Below are 20,441 nucleotides of genomic sequence, written 5' to 3'. Positions count from 1 at the left end.
TCGAGTTTTTCAAATCCAGTTGTCATTCTCATGTAATTACATTGCTCTAACTGCTGGACAAGTCAAGTAGTTCATATTCGATCAGAAGCTCAAGCTGCAGATATCATCACAAGATCATTTCTTGTATCTGTTTCTAACCGGATCGCTTTATCCACAAATGATCAGAGTCTGACCGTTCTACTCTTACCGGTCAGACATTAACAAATTAAGATGGATACAATAATTCAAGTTGTTCAATTACTATCAAATAAACTGAAAAGCACAATATTCTATCAACGTCCGATTGATAAGAATGTTTCCTCAAATGTCAATAGTTAATCAAATTTTAGAACCTAATAATTAAAGAGGGAAAAAGCAAAGAAACATTAAATGAGTATTTAATATATTGTTATATTGTACGAATTAAGATGGATACCACAATTCAAGCTGTTCAATAACTATCAAATAAACTAACAAGCACAATATTCTATCAACATCCGATTGACAAGAATGTTTCTTCAAATGTCAATAGTCAATCAAATTTTAGAATCTAATAACCAAAGAGGTAAAAAGCAAAAAAAAAAAAAAACATTAAATTAGTATTTAATGTATTGTACGATGAAGTGAGATTACAGATGATCGTTGATAAAGTTTTTCGACAATTGAAGACTTCGAATATAGATATGCAGGTTCAGAATTTCATAACCATGCAGAATTAATAACAAGGCGAATCGTTCAAAGCTAAGCATTGAAAAAATTGTTTTGTCTTCGAACTAAGGGTTCTTAGAAGAAAAAATGACATATGAATTGTTATTCGAACATCCATAACATCGTATCCATAAGAAAAAATGACATATGAATTGTTATTCGAACATCCATAACATCGTATCCATATAAATTGTGCATTTTACTTTAGTTTTCATTTATCCAAGTTTTGTATTGATTGATTGCTTACATTGAATATATCTTTTACATATCACTGATACACCCATCTTGTACTTGTACTCCGGAGAATATGCTTAATATTATTTGCGTATCATTTTTTTCGAACATCTCCAATATTTATTTAAAAAATGAAATATATAAAGCATTAAATGAAGTAGATAAAAATATTTTAAATTTTGTAACTATATAATTCAGAAATATAACTAGTTAAATATTATCTTGGTACCTAGAATACAACAATATATAATTACAAAAAGAAAGAACAAATCTTTCCGAATTTTCTCCTAGCATCTAGGGATGTAAATGAACCAAACGGTTTGCGAGCTACTCGAAGCTCGGCTCGATAAAAAGCTCGTTTGAGTTTGTTTGTTAATCATATCAAACCAAACCCAAGCTCGATTTTGAGCTCGAAAATTTAATCAAACCAAGCTCAAGCCTAAGGATATTCGGCTCGTGAGCTCGCAAACATGTTCGATAATAGGCTCGCGAGCTCGAGCTCGAGCTCGAGCTCGACTCGTTTAGGTGGCTCGTACTCAAGCTCGAGCTCGGCTCGTTTAAATGGCTCGCAAACATGATTTTGAAATGTTCAATAATATACGTATTTATGTTTTTTTTTTTTTGCTCTTATTTGTGTCTTTTTGGTTATTTATGAATGGATTTACATTTTTATGTCTGATTTAAAATTAGTTTATAGATATATTTAATTTTTAACAAGCTCGATTCAAACTCAAACTCGAGCTCAATTCTATGTTTATCAAGCTCGAAAACGAGACGAGCTCAAGCCAGGCTTGTTAAACATGTTAAACGAGCTTTTAACGAGCTGAACTCGAGCCTGGCTTGATTAACATGCTAAACGAGCGTTTAACGAGCCGAGCTCGAGCTTGGCTTGATTAACATGTCAAACGAACTTTTAACGAGCCGAGCTCGAGCTTTAACGAGCTCAGTAATCAATACAAACCAAGCTCGAGCCTGATAATAGAAGCTCGAATCGAGCTCGAGCCTCAAACAATTTTAAACAAACCAAGCTCAAGTCTGATACTGTTTGGTTTGATTGGGATCGTTTACATCCCTACTAGCATCTCTTATTAATACCCAAATTACGAAATTTAATAAAAATATAAACAAGTGTGAAACACCTAACAAAGATAAGGGAAGCACCCCTAAAATCTTTAAGCAAACTGCAACAACTTTAGTACAACAAATGGTACAATAAATAACCAGTGAACAACGAACTATGTAGCCTATAATGCAATTGCGAAAAAAAAATTCTGTACATAACTTAGCTCCAACGGTCCCCCATTGATAGAGTCCATTGATAGAGATAAAGAGAACATAAATGACAGCTAATTTACTTACTCCAACACTGCAACCTCATGCTCAACTTTCCAATAGTTAGAATCGCTAAATTCCTTCATCACTGCACCGTCACTGTCTGAATCCTCCTTTTCTGTTTTCTTCGAAACAGTGTTTCTTTTCATTGGCCCAGCTTCTCCTATGATACCTTCCTTCAGAGCGCGTTCCATTGCCTTCTCTGTGCCCTCTAATTCCACGCCCACAAATTCAACATCCTCTTCAAACAACGAGGGTACAGCAGCACCTTTGTTACTTGAATCAGATTTAGATGAGCTATCACTGGAATCTATGGAAGTAGATGTTGTCCCGTTTGATATGGAGCCGTCACTAGAAGATGGAGGTACAGGGGTAGAGCTCGCCTTTGCTGAATTTGAAAGATTGTTGTTAATATCGGTCGGTTCATCAAATGGATTCACACTGGATCCACTAACTTGAAAATCGAATGTTTCACCCCATGACACCCATTCGGGTATAGGTCTGTCTTCTCCAAATGGGTCGTCACTGTCTGGATTCCCGAAGGGAAAGAAATCCGAGTCACCAGGGGTAATGCTGTTCTTGGTTTCAGCAAATGACTCGTTTCCCTTGTTACTGATGGCATTGAATCCATAGAAGACTTTTGCATTGGGACTAGATGAGCCACTGGCAGAAATTTTGTTCTCCAACTCATCTTCCTCCCCAACTACTACATCATCATCACTACTGCTGTTGCTGTTTGATGTTCCTTTTAGGTTACTATCGTCCATCATGTCAGATGACGGTGATGGGTTCATACTTATGTCTCCATTTCTATCATCATCTTGAAATGAAAACCAGTTGGAATTTGTGAACAAGCTGCTGCAAACGAGAAATAAGCAAGGTCATAGAAATGAGTCATGAAAATGGTCAGCCACAAAGGACACAAAAGTAGGCTCAAATGATAAAAACCCTGCTCGTTATTTCTTGTGCATCTGATTTTTTTTCTTTCTAAATTTGCTGACAAAAGCCAACGAAACTCACCTGCCTTGCTCATTACCCAACCTTAGGGATGAAATCACGACTTCAGCAGATTCATCATCAAAGTAGACGTCCTAAAATTTCATCAAATTTAAAAATCTCGCATAAGAACCATCAATTCAGAAGGGAATGGCAAATGAAAAAACTAATCACCCGTAAGTACTCTTTCGTAATTAATAACACTCTGATTGGCAAGAAGCCCATTGTTTTCATTTGTACCAAGTAATAATAGTGATGTGCATTACCTCATCATCACGATCAAGAGATCCATAACCCTGCAATCAAGATATGAAAACAATAAATTATATCTCAACTAATTACATATTCGGCTTCAATAGCAGCAACAATAAAACAGCTTTTCTTCTGTCTCATATGTTTACCTCAGCATCATCATTATCATACATGGTGTATCTAAATGCTTGGCTCAAATTATTTGCCAGAGCTGCAACATCATAATCCCTATCATGAACGTCTTCTTCATCACTATCCCCGTTCCTGTTGTGCAATGCAGTGGGTCGCCTGCAGTGGAGAGGGAAGATCCATCATTTTAAGGAACTATAGCCGAGTAGAGCAGGAAATACCTTGGTACACAAAGATACAGTGATTTTTGCACGAGATTTAACAGCTTTGCTTTCTGAACAATCCAAATAACACACACAGAAAGTCATACCCACAAGCCCATCGATAAACATTCTCAATCATATTGCGCTCCTGTAAGCCAGTGGAATGCCACTCGTTCCACTCACTATTTTCCTGAAGAATGATATCGAGTTTGCATGAGAAAAGACACGAATAAAATAAATTGATTGTGTGGCAGAAAAATTAGCATGAACATCGTTATAATCTAAAATTACACCCAGAGACCCACCTGAAGATGCATTTGAATTCGAGTATCATTGCTTCCCAACTGAACTAATTTATTTGATATCCTTGTTAGGTGTCCAAAGTATCCTGCCTTAGGAGCCTGTCTTCCAGATGCTGGCACAGTTGGCTGCATTGAGTAGGAAAAAGCCAATCAGAGACCCCAATAGGTCTAAACTCAAAATCTGTAATCTACCAGAATCTGACAAGGGCATTTATACTTCACAGTTATCGACATGCAATTGTTTTCGAGGCATAAATCTGTGGTATCAACTTTCTTACCATCAAAGCAAAAGGCAACCACATCTCTTCTATAGAAAAGGGAGAAGCCTAACACAAGCTACATGAACTGAAAACTTCAATAATTTCCAACTAAAAATACCTGACTAAGATAACCAGAAAGGACGGGACTTTTCTCAGTTTGAAGAATTCTTTCAACCAAATGACACTCCAGGAAAAGATGATCAAGGATGACATCATCTTTACTGTCCAAGCAAGAATATACTATGCTCTCCACGTGGTGATGCAAAGCATTGTTGTATGGATATCTGCAGCAGACAAAATAATTTAGAAACACCGTCTGCACTTTTGGGAAGAAGAATGTGGAGCACTTGTTCATAGCAACCAAGAGCGTGTAATTCAAAATGGGAAGTACTAGAGTAATGAAATTTACTCAAAAAAGAGATTGAGGACTCTCTCAATAGTTCCTGAGTTGACCAATTCTTTCTCTGCCACCACGTTGCCAGTTTTAAGAAGTACCGCTATGAATTCGACAATCTACAATCAGGTACCACAACAACAGAAAATGTAAATTAACCAGTTAAGAAATTCCACACGCGTATATTTATGAATCAATGGAACTGTCCATGGCTCTCTCTATATCCCGCACCAACTAACAAACCATTTTGGGGGCTTTGGGAAAAACAAATGACCACAATAGTGTGTCAATGAACCTTTAGACGATGTTTTCCAAGAGGAGGTCTCAGTTCACCATATGTTGTTGGTAACATCTTTTCATCCGATGAGACATTCAAAAGAATAAGCAACTCCCCTGAACAAAATATTTAGATGCTTATTACATCCATGGTCAGCCAATTACAATAATGTGACACACTTAAATCCAAATTTCACAAGATAAGGAGTAATATCAGCAGTTGATATCTGGCCATTTGTAGAGTTCAAAAAATTCTCTTAGCTTCCGAAATACACATTCCAAGATCATGAACGAAGTAGCAGCACAGTAAAACAAACAAAAAGATTCATAAAGGAAAATTTCAGCTTCATCCACCCATGTCCATCCATGCGAATTTTAGACTCAACTTCATTCTTACCAAAATACTTTTCACGAGTCACACAGCTATCACCTCACCTCTATGCTAATCCATTTGCATTCCCATGTCCAATTCCAACATAAATTTTAAAACCAAGAACAATTTTTTTTATGAAAGTTTTTTTTTCCTTGAGGTTAGAGGATGAAATCGAGAGAGTTGATCGTAAGTATCCGCAAAAGGCCCGTCGGCATATATAGTAAACTAACCAAGTTTTGGAAGCATTGCACCAACAGTATCCGGGTTAACATTTGTTGTTGATTCATACGTGTGTTTACTTCTGAAAGAATACATCGCTGGTGAAGGAATCGATTTCTTCGGATCCAACAATGAAATACAGACAGATAGCGAGTGAACAAGTAAAGATTTTGATTGTGAGTCTTCAAGCGCATGGGCAAAGATCCTCTCAACAAAACTGCAAAGCAAAAAGGCTAGTAACTCAAACACACCAAATCAGTTATAAGCACACGACAAAAACATGAACCTAGAGTTGGAAGACTACCTTGGACTGGATAGTTTGGTGAACAGAGGTGATGGTGCATTTCTGGTTATAGCACATAAAGTTTCTGCTGCATTAGCATGCACTTCAGGAGAACTCTGAAGGTATAAGAAACAATCTAAGATTCAGATACATAACAAAGCCACCACATGAAGTGAATCAGAAAAATATAATCCAATAGGCTGTCCAAATAGAATAACCTCTAAATACCCAAAGTTCTTCCTTCATCTATGTCATAAAAACAATTTAGTGATGAATGTTCATGAGTTTGTACGCGCATTACAGACAATGAAATCAAATCCGAAGACAACCACATGGCAGCTACATTGAAACAATTCAAACAAAAATTAAAGAACTAATATGTATGATGAGCAAATTCAGGAGAACACAGCAGTACCATTCATGTGCACAAAGAGTTGAAGAATGAAACAAAATACCTTAGACTCTTAGGGTAATATAATATGAAATATCAGTGAAATATAAAGTGGAATTATGTGAAGGGTGGATCAATTGTCAGCCAATTAATAGTCAAAAACCATACAACCCAATGAATTGATAAGCTTGCCCAACCAACAGTAAGTTCCCCATCATGACAACAATAGCTGTTTTAACTCACCAGAATATTCAGTTTATCCACAATCATTTCTAATAAATTGCTACTCGTCAGCCACTGCATCACATCAAAAGAATTGGGATATAGTTGATCGTCCGCACCTACAAGTCGTACCAAAACCTGATAGTAAAAGGCAAATTGGGAGAGAATATTACAACCAAAACTCAAAAACAAATTGATACGAAAAACTTAAATCCAACAAACTGCTTGATCCAAAGATAGCAACATATACGTGCACCCAACCTCCATGATGGATGTGATACCAATCAAATCGACCAGCTGCACAAGCACTTCTTGGTGAACCTGTAAGACATCAACATCAGACACAACATAGACTAGGGCAGAAAATATTTTGTTTGTAAAGATCAAGATAAAACAAATCCAAGTAGCACATCGTCCAACAAATTTTTAGAAATACGTGCAGGTTTCTCATGTTAATAGACAAGTTTAAGCAATAAAGAAATACTTGCCTCAAGCTTCTGAATACTCGTCAGAGCAGTCAATTCTCAACGTGATCTAGACTTTTGGCACTTTTGTTCTTTGTTTAAAAAAGATTTATTGCAAAAGGGTAAATAATCACAAATTTATGAACTCTTTTAAAACCTTTTTTGCATAAATGAAGAGAAAGAAAGTGGTGCAAACCAGGCATCAGTGGAGATAAATTTTACCCAATTTGCTATTTAACTACCCGTCTACCCCACAAGGGTGATGGCAAACACAAAGATCAAGTAATCTATCATATAATTTCATAAATCACCAGTTAGAAGGCGAAAAAAATCGATAGGCTTAATTTTTAGCAATTTTAAGCAGCTGCAACAAAACTTGGTGGGAAGCACATTGAATACACATTCAGAAGGAAAAAGAACTTATAAGGTCGTAAGAATTACATAAAGCAGCACATTACAAAAAAAAAATCAAATTAAAAATTTCCTTCCATCGTCTCTAAAACAAGACAAGGAGAAGAAAGATGGCAGGAGATGCATTCAGTGATTTCTTGTTTAAACTTGAATTGCAATATCTTGTACGTAATCAAAGAGATTCCACTTAAGTCACCTTGAAGTGATTCATGAGGGGAATAGTTTTCCGCAACATGAGGCATACTACAACCTGCCAAAATACCAGAAGTTAAATCAAACAAGTTATGCCATAATTCCAATTAATTAACACCGAGTAAAAGATAATGAATTCATTGCAAAGCAATCACTCTGTACCTTGCTAAAATATCCAGCCAACAATGCACTGTGAGGACGGCTTGGTTCCAGGAAAGAAAAGAGTAAATCCATGAGCTGAAACAAGATAAAGAAGTTTATTGAACAATAAATGGGCAAGGTGAACCAAGATTTCCCGTATAGTTTTCTATGCTACCTCTTAGATAGGATAATCTCACCTCATCTTCCTCCACCAGTGTCTTCAAGATGACATCAATTTCACATGTAAAAATTTCACAGGCAATGAAAGGAAACCTACAATACAAAACCATATTCTGAGCCAAAAAGAAGTCTTCCTCAAGCAACAACATGATGCGATAGACTTTCTTGTACCTATCATTATAACTTTCTAACAAACAGCCATTGGAATAAGGGTCTAGACACATGTATACGCATACTAAAGCACACAGATTGACATTTGATTAATAATGATCCTTCCTAGTTCTTTAAATTGGCATACTTGAAAGTCCGCCTGCTGTCTGCATCCTCTGCGGGCTCCTCTACAATAAATCGCAGCATCTGTTCAACCTGAGCCCGATCTCTCAAACTGAAACCAAGGAACTTTTAATGTCATACATGGAATCAAGTCAATCAACACCTTCATGATATTCAAGTAAAATTGAATATGTGCATTAGTTGTTTATAATACATGTGATCAACAGAAACATGCAGATGCAGTAGACGAAATGGCATACAAATTTATTAGGCGGCTGTTTAATGCTTTGCATTCTTGAATTATCTCTTCTACGTCCAAAAGGTCTTCCAATGTAAAATTTTCTTTGTCCAGCACTGACTCAACCTGAAGCAATAGAATAAGTTAGAACATCATCAATGAAAAGCACAAAAGCAAGTTACAAACAAACAGAACAAATAACTAAGAGGACCGTATTTACGCAGTGAAGGATAGATGAACCAAGATAAATGACTTAATCATTTGATAATCTTTATGGCGTTCATTCCTACCTTATTACCAAGCCATGCTATCAAATTATATTATAAGATCAGAAATAAACTCAACATTCAGTTAAAATTTATAACACCACAATTGTCAATCGTGCGTAGCGCCCCGTAGCGCAAAGGTTGCATGTGGCTATAGCGCATAGCGAATAGTGTAGCAAGCGCTTTTTGAAAGTAAAGCGCCACAAGTACATAAATATATAATATATAGCATATACTAACATCAATTCAATTGTTTATGCTTAAATAATAAAATATATAAGTTCAAAGCATATAAAATCTCAATTCTAAAATCAAAAAAACATAATCTAAAATTCTTCTTCATCTTCTTCATCAAGATTGAGACCATCTTCTTCATTTGAAATTGCATAACGCTCTTCACTTTCTTCATCAAAGTCGAATTCATCCTCCTCATCTATAAGATTAAGTGTAGTAGATGTTCCTATTGTCCTTTTCCCTCTAGACTTAGATGTGGCTCGAAGGCTTAGACGTGGCCTTCGAGCTTACTGTAGGTGTAGATGTTCCTATTTACCGGCGACGACGTGAGGCAAGTCCGTTTTAGCCATAACCTCATGTCTTGCTAATGACATCTACTCAAAACTTTTTATCAATATTTAGTATTTTATAAATTTGGTCAAGTACATATCACATCAACTTAATATTAATATATTTTCTCGGAAACCTCCAAGTTAAGAGGCTTAGTTGTAACTGATTAGAAAATTTATTTTTAAAATAAAAATAATTGAGATGTTAATTTTCAAATATATTTACAAATTCATAAAATTACATAAAAATACGAAAATATTCAAAAAATGTGTTTAAAAAGGACACTATATACATATACATATGCATACACACATAATTCAGTATACATATCAAATAGAATATTTAAATACTTAAAACTATAATTATGATATTTTATTTAACATCGCACTAGTCCATTTTAACTTAGAAACAGTGCCAAGGCTAGGAATGCCCCACATGCATTCTTGCCTATAATAGGCGTCTTTAGGTTGAATTTTACAGATTTATGCTAAGACACTCGCGGGCATAGTGTGAGGAAATATAAACAGAAAATATGGGGAGTGTAGGGGGCAATTAAGGAAAAATAGCTACAAATAATGAAAAATTCTAGAGAAACTCCAGAAAATCTTCACTTGACCCAGAAACAAATTAATCAAGGAGGTGCAGAAAATTCTTTAAAACCAAAACCGTGAAAAACATAAACACCAAAATGCGGTTTGCAGGTGCTAAGTTGAGGATTTTTTTCTTAACTTTATAAACTTTAAAGTCATAGTTTGAATATGAAGATTGTTAAACAATATCGTAATACATGTGTCAGTACGCCATCATTTAGCAAAACTCTTGCTAGGTAACACGGACATCTTGAAATTTTTTTTATTGAAGTATCGGACACGGATATAGATACAACACGCGGATATGGTTGACCAGTAGGATACGTTTTGGACACGGCGAGGACATGCCATGGAAACGGCTTGGATACGTTTTTCGGATACGTTTTGGGAAAAATTACAAATATTTAAAAGTTTTAGAGGTTAATTGAAAAAATTTGAAATTTCTGAGGACTAATTGGAAAATAATTTAAAAGGAATTGGGCTTTGGCTTTGGGATTTTAAATCCCTAAATAAATTCTAATCATCTTCATTCGGCACAACAAAGAGATCGGCTCTCAATTGTCATCGTCTCTTCACACACTTTGCATCTCGCATCCCTTTCTGTCATCTTCGCCGCCGCCGCTTATTGATTTATATATATTTTAATAATTGTCATATCATAGTCGTTTCGTGTCTTATATTTTCAAGATCTGACGTGTCACTGTATCCGTATCGTATTCGATACGATACCCGTATCTATGCAACATAGGACTCTCGAAATGATTATTTCTGGTAGCCAAAAGATAACTCAACCATTTGGCATTGATCAGTTGGGAATTTTAAAAAGTGTTGCACACAAAAGTCATAGATCATGATAAAACACATACTCGGGAAAAAATTCGGCCATGCATAGAAGACAACCCATGCGCCACCCATAATGCCATTTACATATTCTGGGAAACTTCCCATGGATTTAAGACATTCTGGAAAAATTTCATAATTTTTAGATATGCAATTTATTTGCTATGAATATTTAAATATGGTGTCACGCAAGGGGATACAATTTAAAATAGAGATGGCTTTAAAATGATCAAACGTACTTTCATTATGATAAACCACAAAATATTGTGTAAGGTATTGAAAGCACGGAGAAAGTAAGTTACCAAGGCAAGAAATAAGACGGTTTTTTTAAAAACCCGTTCGACATTTAACCTGAAGATTATAATCACATCGCTTTATTGACTTGCACATGTGCATATTTGGATTTTGTGATCGGCTCTCTATTAATTGTATCTCCGTACTATATTATCTTTACAAATTAGATCACTATCCGAATGTCGTGTCCACTGATTGTATCAATTCCGGATGATTTTTTCCTGGTACTAATCTCATCTCCGCTGATCATCTCATCACATTGATCACATCGCTTTATTGACTTGCACATGTGCATATTTGGATTTTGTGATCGGCTCTCTATTATTTGTATCTCCGTACTATATTATCTTTACAAATTAGATCACTATCCGAGTATCGTGTCCACTGATTGTATCATTTCCGGATTATTTTTTCCTGGTACTAATCTCATCTCCGCTGATCATCTCATCACATTGATCACATCTCAATTTATTTTCTCATTGAATTTTCATTCTCCACATAAATCCCCATGAATAAAAACTGTAATAAGTAATAACTGGCACTAAACTGAATGACCGAACAAATAAGGTAATTGATTGACGAGACTGGAAAACGAACTTCAATCTAAAAATTAAGTCCACTGGACAACGAGCAACAATCGAACTGTCTAGATACATGGTTTATCCTAACTAGACTTCGGTCTGAAAAGTGAGTTCACCTTGACTCAAATGAATGATCGACCGTGCATGTTCTAATTGACAAATGGGAAGTGGTATGCCGAAAAATCAGGTGGGAGCCATCTTTTTAGCTTTAGCCACAATTGTCACCACTTCACCCCAGAAACTTTCACCAGCAACCTTTGTCAATGATCATTTACGGAGATTTTTTATATTACTCTGTCGTTCCGTACTAACAGTTATAACATTTCTTAAATATTTATTGATGTTTACTTTAACCCAATATATTGATCATTACTAAGAAATATTAGACTTGACCGTTTTTCTTTGATTTATTATAATTTTCAGAATGAGGATTATTGATTTGGATCAAGTGGAGGAATTGTCTTAAGGATGTCACGATATTTTGTTTGATTGCAAGATTTATATTTGATCAGTTTGGTTTGTAATGAATGAAAACACTTCAAGTGATGAAATATTTTTATTTTATCAAGATTGTTGTGTATATTGCCTTGAAATTTCAGAAAGGGACTATGAATGGTTGTGTGAGATGTGGATGCATTACAAGGTTAACCAAGCACCTTCCAAGCTACGTTCAACATTTTCTACCCTTATGAATTTTGAATATGTTGGTATTATCTCTAAGTTAAGATAAATTTCTTATTTGGGTTTTTAAACTGTGATCCGCTTTTGACAAGTTGCACCAATGGCAACAACAGTTTGTGCCCCAGGCAGTGTTTGGCAGTTATATGAATGATTTATAAGTCACGCTTGAATCTTTCTCACAACTGAACAAGCCATGGTCAATAGAAGTGCAACAAATTCAGTAACTATATAGCACCATGTATATCAAATTATCAAGAATAGAAGTCAATTCATGTGGTATCCGAGCACTAAAACCTAAAACTCCAGAAAACCAGGAATGTGTTATACCATAAAGGTAGATAGACTGCGGTCAAAAAAAGATGGTCACACTTGGCAAGTAAGAGGTGAATTAATCATCGCTAACTAGAATGATAAATGACAGCGATAAGAGCTAAGAATATTATTTGGAAATTCTCAATCAATTCCCCTTCTATATCAAGGATAGAGACAAACATTAACCATGATTCAAGACCACATGAATTTGAGTTCAATTGTTAACATATTCTTTGACGCTCCACCAAGTGCTACAATTCAAAAAATTAAAAGAGATCCAGAATATCATTGTTGCTTGATGCTATTATCACAATCCCTTGACCAGTCAGTCTATTACATAATGCGATAGAGAAGGGGAAAAATATGTATGCGTACTTCCTTTTGGACTAAAATTTTGCAATCCAGCAAAATCCGATTACATAAATTGCCAAGTAGAAAAAAATGCAAGCGAAAAATCCGCAGTCTCCGAAGCCAAAACATATAATTAAGTAAATTAATTGATTGCGAATTCGTAACATGTGTTAAAAAGCCATAGCCATTCAAAATAGCAAATTCAGGTTACACTTCCAGCTACCCGAAACCACAGAGAAATGATACAATACCATATCAAGTTCATTAATGCTAAAATTTCAAAGTCCATAATTGACATCCCATCAAAAAAGATATTAACAAAAATAAACATATCAACTCATTTAACTTACAGGAGAAGAAGCAGACAGAGCTGTGAGCTTCCAAAACATGTTGTCACTCGGCGAGAATTCAGATACAAAAACGTGTGCGTATCGGCGGAGAGAAAAAGAAAAGTACACGGCAAAGATAAACAGGGAGCTCAAGAGATCCGAAAATCCTGAATTTGAATCTAACAAGCGGGATAGCACGGCAGATGATGGGTATTTAGGCAAAGAAATTGGAGCTAGATGGAGAGAAAAACCCTAATTTTCGAAGATCTAAAGAGAAGGGAGCAAGCGGCCAAAGATTTAATTAAATTACTCTTATTTTGGCAATTAAAGATCGGTCAAAATTTCTCACATTATTTAATTTAAATTTAAATATTAAAAACAAAATATTCATCGATATGTTTCTCTTCAATTATTCAGCCATCCACTAACAAATTCAAAATTTTCTGAAAATTGTGACATATTCATTTTTCTCACATTATTTTAATTTAAATTTAAATATTTAAAACAAAATCTTCATCGGTATGTTTCTCTTCAATTATTCAGCCATTCTCAGATAAATTCAAAATTTTTGAAATTTGTATCTTATTTATTTTTCTCATATTATTTAATTTAATTTAAATATTTGAAAAATTGATCAGCTTGACAACAGAAAAATTCGAAAAATTTTGAAAATTAAACAAATAATTCAAAATCTGATAATAGCTGCCTATTTTATGACGTTTTGTATTCTATGCAATCAGTCCAATACAGAAAAAAATTATTCAATGTTTTCTGATCAACAACAAAATCATATTGAAGGATCGAGTGCTTTTCGCTTTACCAAAAGCTATAATTAGTAGTAATAGTGTTTAAAAATTTAATACCTCTATTAATCATTGATTTTAAAAATTTTTACTTGATATCATCTCCATTTAATCATTGATTTTAATTTAACTTTTGAATGTGTTTAAAAATTTAATACCTCTATTATATTTGAACTTGAAATTTCAATTTTTTTTCCCTAATAATATAATGGGTAACATTTTTATTTTATCTTAAATCGTTAAGTTATAATTGTATTTTATCAATAATTACTTTTCCATTAAAGCAATATAAATTCAATTAAAAATAAAAATTAAGCATATGTATGTGACTAAAAAATTCAAAGATGCCCCACTATTTTTTTATACCTCTATTATATTTGAACTTGAAATTTGAAATTTCTTCCACATAATATAATGAGTATAATTTAAAATATATTAAATCTTTAAGTTACAAATTTATTTTATCCCAGTGTTGTTAAGTCTATACATAAAACGTTAAAATGAGCTGGGAAAATTTTATTTTCCAAAAAAACCGTTAATCAAAAAAATATTAAAAAAAATGAGAAGAAATTCTAAAATTGATGAGAGATCAGAAATAGGTAGGTAAAATAAATAATTTTAACGATTTTTATTTATAAATTTTAACCAACCCATTTTAAAATTTAAGCATGTGTATGTGACTAAAAAAATTTAACCCTTTCTAGGTAAGTTACAATTTTTTTTATCAATAATTAATTTTCCATTTAAGCAATATAAATCCAATTAAAAGTAAAAATTAAGCATGTGTATGTGACTAAAAAAATTCAAAGATGTCCCACTATTTTTTTATCAGTTGGTCTGTGAGACCGTCTCACGCCCTTAAACCCTAGGTTTTCATTCAGCCCTTCTCTAGCCCTTGTCCAGCCCTTATCCATGTCTCTTGTGACCCTTAAACCTATTGAAAAACATCCTTTATGATGCCCCTACCATGGCAGCCTCTTTGTGCATTGTTAGTAAGAATTTTAAAAAAAATAAAACTCTCACTACAAAAAAATACTCTTACAGAAGCGGTTTTTTTTCAATTTTAAGATCGGTTTTTAACTGCTCCAGCACTTGTACCACCGGTTTCAAAATCGCTCCTCTTATTGATGACCTTATATCTTATAGAAGCGGTTTTTTCAACCGGTGGTACAAGTTGAAGAACCGCTTCTATTGTTTATTTTAGGTGCGGTTTGATAATGCTCGTACCCATTACCCGTTACGGTATTTTTCTAATATTGTAGCTACAATTTGCGACGGTTTATACGAAACCGTCGACTACAAGTCTAGCGACGGATTTATGAACAACCGTCGCAATTTAGCGACAGATTATTATACCGTCGTCTACAAATTTAGAGACGGAATTAATAAATCGTCGCTAAAATTAGGGACAACTTGTTCATGCATTCCGTCGCTAACTTAGCGACGGTTATTTTCCGTCGCTAATATTTTCTGTAAAATAAAAAAAAATTAATAAATCTAAAAACACTTACAATATTACTATGATAACATAATTCCTGATCTTAAACTAACACTTAAAAATTTACCAAAAATTAAAGGAAAAAAATTTACATTACATCCAAATTAAAATCGTGTAAAAAATTTTTATTATCGTGAAGTGGTAAAATTGTGTAAGAGAGAAAAATTTGAAGTGTTGTGAGAAAAGGGGAAAAAAATTTACATTAAATCCAAATTAAAATCGTGTAAAAAAAAATATTGTCGTGAAGTGGTAAAATTGTGTAAGAGAGAAAAATTTGAAGTGTTGTGAAGTGGTGTGAGAAAAGGGATCGACAGTAGAGGTATTTATAGAATATTTGGCGACGGTTTATCTCTGACCGTCGCTATTTATGGCGGTTTTTTCAAAATTTAAATTATGCGACGGTTTACCTTTGGTAGTCGCTAAAGTTAGCGACAGTATAACTAAAACCGTCGCTAATATTAGCGACGGGTTTAGTCAAACCGTCGCTAAGTTAATACATGCGATGGTTTGACTTCGCCACCCGTCGCTAAGTTAATACATGCGACGGTTTGACTTCGCCCATCGCTAAATGTAGCCACGGTTGGTAACAGCGTTGCTAAATGTAGCGACGGTTTGATAAAATGGTCGCTAAATAAAGCGACGGGTGTCATTAAGACCGTCGCCTTTTGAACAACGCGGCAGTTATGATTAAACCGTCGCAAAAATTAGCGACGATTTTCAATAATTCCTGAATGAGGATATTAATAAGAGCAACGTATAAAAACGGTTTATAAAGATATTTAATAGGTGTAATTTTCAAATCAAACCTAAAAAACAGAGCTACAAGAGCGGTCCACAACATCGGTTTTGTGAAACCACTGTTAAAAATATTCAATTAGAGTAGTTTCAGAATGGTTCTAATAGTTAAATCAATAAGAGCAATTTATAGCAGCGGTTGATACAAATCGGTACTAAAAATTGCGCTACTAAAGCGGTTATACGACCACTCCTAAAAGTAAGGAAATAGAAACGGTTTAAGTAAAAGCGATTTTGTTGTTCAATTTGCACAAGCGGTTTCAGAAGTGCTCCTCAAAAACTGCTTCTAGAAACATTTTTTTTTGTAGTGTCTACTTTTATGCATATAAGTCCATAAAAACGAAAATACAAGGTGGTATATCATATTTTCCATGCTAACATGCATCAAACATATGATATGGTGTGATAGATAAGAAAAAGGAGATTAAGGGGTGCCTTTCCGTTTATTACGCACAAAAACAACTTGGCGATACGAAGAACGTTTGTGGAGAGGCGACTCTTGCTGAATATTTTCTCCAAGTTCACGTGAAAACCCTTAGTTGTGTGTGTGTGTGTGGCCGAGTGCTTCAGCTAGGAAGAGTCCTAGTATTTCTTTTAGGATGTGGGGCGTGAGTTGTGTGGGGCTTGAGAAGGGTTTTTGGTATTATTTATTAATTAAAACTAATGGTGCAAGCTTAGGCCCATTAACCTAGTATATTAGGTCTATTAGTTAATATTGAAAATATTTTTTTAGGAAAGTTTGTGAAAATATTAGACGAGTTCTCAAAAAGTCTCTATTTTCATCGAAAATCGATTACTGGTTTAAAATACGACTCAGCGTATAAAAACACCTCAAACACCTCATTTTCAAAAATTCCATTTAAAATACACCACACATTAAGTAATTAAAAATAATTATTTAATACAATATTTTTCCTCATATGGTCGCCGGTCTCCGTTCCTCGACCGCGTCTCGAATAACCTTTAAAAACACAGTTTATGCATTCTAATAAAAGAATACCTTTTAAACATGTAAACATGCACACCATATTTAATTCATGCAAATAAAACTATTAATTAGTCATTTTCCATTTTCTCTAGATTTACATATAGTTAGATTACGTTATCGTATTTTTGGACCTTACAAGACTCGTGTTCCCTAGTCTTGCCATGGAATATTAGTTCTTCTAAACTTGGAGACTTGAGTGTCGCCGTCTTTCCATGATAGTAAACAACGGCTTGGTTATTGGATAACCAATTCATCGAAAGGATAACATCGAATTCTACAATGTTTTCCATGTGATAGGTCCCGATCCTATCATATAGGGTGAAACTCTTTCACACCACTTAACAACTTCATCAACAAGGAAAGAGGTAACAACATCCAGTCTGTTGTCCTGTGACATTTCAAGTAGTCAAAGATGGTTCTATGTCTCCTTCAGCCATTTATGTGTGACTTCAAGATCAGGGTTCCCATTAAATTTTGGGACTCTGGAACGACGGGGGGACTCATAGTGGTGCTGGGTCACATTCTGAGCTGCAGGTGGAGGTGGTGGCTGATTAGCATTAGGGTTTATGAACCCTTTCTAGATATTTTATGTGTCGAGTCAAACATGTCATCTTCCACTAGTTTGTGCATACTTCTTTGGGAAATATGTCCTAACCTAGCGTGTCACAAATGTGTTTGATTCAGACTATCTTGTTTTCTTTTGTTTGTCATTGTTGTTATCATGTTTACTTGGACATGGTTGTTTGGAATATATTTTATTTTAAGTTATAGAGATCATTTTATATTTCACATGTTCCAATCAAACATTCATTCTTATAAATATTGCAAACATCTTTGCTAAATAAACAAGAAAATCCATCTTTATCAAGCATATAAACAGAAATAATGTTTTTAACTAAGTATAAGACAAACAAAACATCTCTTAAAAAACTTAGAAGTATTGGTTAACATTAAATAAGTGTCTCCAATAGCCAGTGCAGCAACCCTTGCTCCATTGCTCATCCTCGAGAAGTTCTTACCTTCCTGCAGCCTTCTACTTCTTGTCATCGCCTGCAAATTATTGGATAGATGAGAACCACATCCAGAGTTGAATTAGTTGATGCATTATTTTAATATAAAACATACCATTGTCAGAACCCTTCTGGGCAAGATAGTCCTTGCAATTGAACTTCTAGTGCCCTGGCTTCTTGCAGTAGAAGCAAGCGACTTCTACCTTTCTAGGCACTTCAAGCCCTTTAGAAGTGTTTGTAGCCTGCTTCTTACCCGGTTTGTTTTTATTGGAAGGACGAGAATGCTTCTTACCCTTATGTTTTGGCTCTTTCTTTGTCCCAAGCGAATAACCCACGAAGAAAACGTGTTTTTCCTTCTTGATGGTGGCTTCATAACTAGTCAACATATTGACCAACTCTACGGATGTCCTCCAACTTGTTCATATTGAAGTTCCCCAGAAACTCATCAAACGTCGATGAAAGTGACAGCAATAGAATATTCGTGGACAATTTATTGGGGATACCAAGGTCCAAGCCCACTAAATTTTCAATAAGCCCAATCATCCTCACGCCATTCTCATGGAGCGAGGCCCTTTCTCGCAAGCATGATTTCATGAGCTCCTTGGTAGTAACGTGCCTAAGTGGACGCTTTGGTTCAATGTACAACTCTTGTAGGTGACCATCAATGTCATCAGCATTTACACCTTTCTCAAACCACCTCTGCAGCTCGTTTGACATAGCATATAGCTCTTAGCTTGAAGATCATGGTTCGACCATTTATCGATCTTGGCCAATTCCTCAACAGGGGCATTGGTAGCTGCCTTTTTTGGAGGAGCTTTCTTGAGCACATGTGCTATCTTTTCGAAATTTAAAAAAAAAATTAAATTCCTTATCCAGTCGTGATAATGAGGTCTAATTAACTTATTTTGATCGAGAATGATGGATAATGGATTTCGAGATGACACCGCAAATATACTGGAATGAAAATAAAATAAATGTTACTGACTATTTTAAGATATTTTTGCAATACCTAAAATATGGACTTTTATTTTTACAAATTTTCTCCCATTATTTGACATTTTCACAACTCTCTGATGAAAATCGGAAAATCCAATTTTCTTAGTGAGTATGCAAGGCCCAATTACTAAATCATGATTTCGAATAATATCAGTCAATCACAATTTCCAAAAGGTAGAGCTCAATTGCAACTTCTTGCAATCCTCACGTAATTTAATCTCACATTTAATGAGGTTCCAATAATATGACCCCCTTTCTCTTCATCCGTCAAGTCCGACACATCAATGTCGAGCCTTAATGGATGATCGCCACAAAATCCCTCAATTTAATGAGCCGAAGTCATGGGAGTTCTACGTAGTTCACATCAAATATGTCAGTGGAAGTCACAACTTTTCGGTGTTCGGTCCTCCCCAATTTTATGAGTTAGACACTGACCGCATGTAGCATTCATAGTGCTACCACCGTTGATAGAAGACAATGAAGTATTAAACATTCTTTTAAATTTTTTTATGAGCTTGATTTAAATTTTGAATCTTATCCAAAATGAGGGATTTCATTTTTTAAACTTTATCACATCATAATTTTAATAACTTGTGACATGTTTGTTTGTCCATTTGCCAGATTTATGCAATTTTTGTTATTATATTAATAATAATGCATATATTGATTATTCATAAAATATCACATACATCACAAATAATAACAGATGATTGATAACTGAGAGCTAATAGAACCATATGTGCCATATATGGATCAATGTCTAGAACTTAGGTAAATGTAGGGATTCAAATGCAATATTACATAAAATTTCAATATTTACATGTCTTCCATCTTCAAACTTCTTTCGAGGATCTAGGCCCATCATATTCAAATCTTGATTTTCCAATAAATCTAATTTTTACATTAAATTTCCATTGTACATTGGGATAAAAAAAATTAGGAGGTGAAAACAGACCATACACCAGATCCACTTTTAATTATCTAATAATTAAAATACAACACGTAAAAATATCATAACATACACCTAGCAAATTAGTCAGGAACCTCGATCATCCTTTAACCATATAATATCAAAAAATATATTAATTCGA

The 20,441-nt window shown here is 34.5% G+C and overlaps 2 protein-coding genes across 6 annotated transcripts; both read right to left on the bottom strand.

The window, feature by feature from the left end:
- Positions 1–1,089: 1,089 nt before the first annotated feature.
- LOC140834026 (uncharacterized) lies at positions 1,090–13,576 on the bottom strand. 5 transcript variants are annotated; one of them, XR_012118635.1, is made up of 20 exons: positions 13,282–13,576; positions 8,475–8,578; positions 8,240–8,326; positions 7,959–8,034; positions 7,783–7,857; positions 7,625–7,678; positions 6,815–6,874; positions 6,575–6,691; positions 5,962–6,056; positions 5,669–5,874; positions 5,085–5,182; positions 4,805–4,908; positions 4,514–4,679; positions 4,139–4,261; positions 3,941–4,023; positions 3,651–3,789; positions 3,516–3,545; positions 3,274–3,344; positions 1,998–3,111; positions 1,090–1,215 (listed from the first exon to the last, which is right to left on the bottom strand). XR_012118635.1 is itself a non-coding variant. In XM_073198603.1 (19 exons), exons 1-19 carry the CDS (start codon positions 13,318–13,320, stop codon positions 2,277–2,279), a joined length of 2,562 nt encoding a protein of 853 aa, XP_073054704.1. In that variant the 5' UTR covers positions 13,321–13,576; the 3' UTR covers positions 1,994–2,276. The 5 variants fall into 5 exon arrangements, 1 of the variants encoding a protein (XP_073054704.1); XR_012118636.1 differs by having other exon boundaries at positions 1,998–3,108; XM_073198603.1 differs by lacking the exon at positions 1,090–1,215 and having other exon boundaries at positions 1,994–3,111.
- Positions 13,577–18,729: 5,153 nt separating this feature from the next.
- Positions 18,730–19,071, bottom strand: LOC140835433 (uncharacterized). The gene has a single exon (XM_073200929.1). It carries the CDS (start codon positions 19,069–19,071, stop codon positions 18,730–18,732), a length of 342 nt encoding a protein of 113 aa, XP_073057030.1.
- Between the last annotated feature and the right edge of the window lie 1,370 nt (positions 19,072–20,441).

Source organism: Primulina eburnea, chromosome 6 (genome assembly GCF_022965805.1).
Source record: "Primulina eburnea isolate SZY01 chromosome 6, ASM2296580v1, whole genome shotgun sequence".
Classification (NCBI taxonomy): Eukaryota; Viridiplantae; Streptophyta; class Magnoliopsida; order Lamiales; family Gesneriaceae; genus Primulina; species Primulina eburnea.
This window is presented reverse-complemented; position numbering and strand designations above follow the sequence as displayed.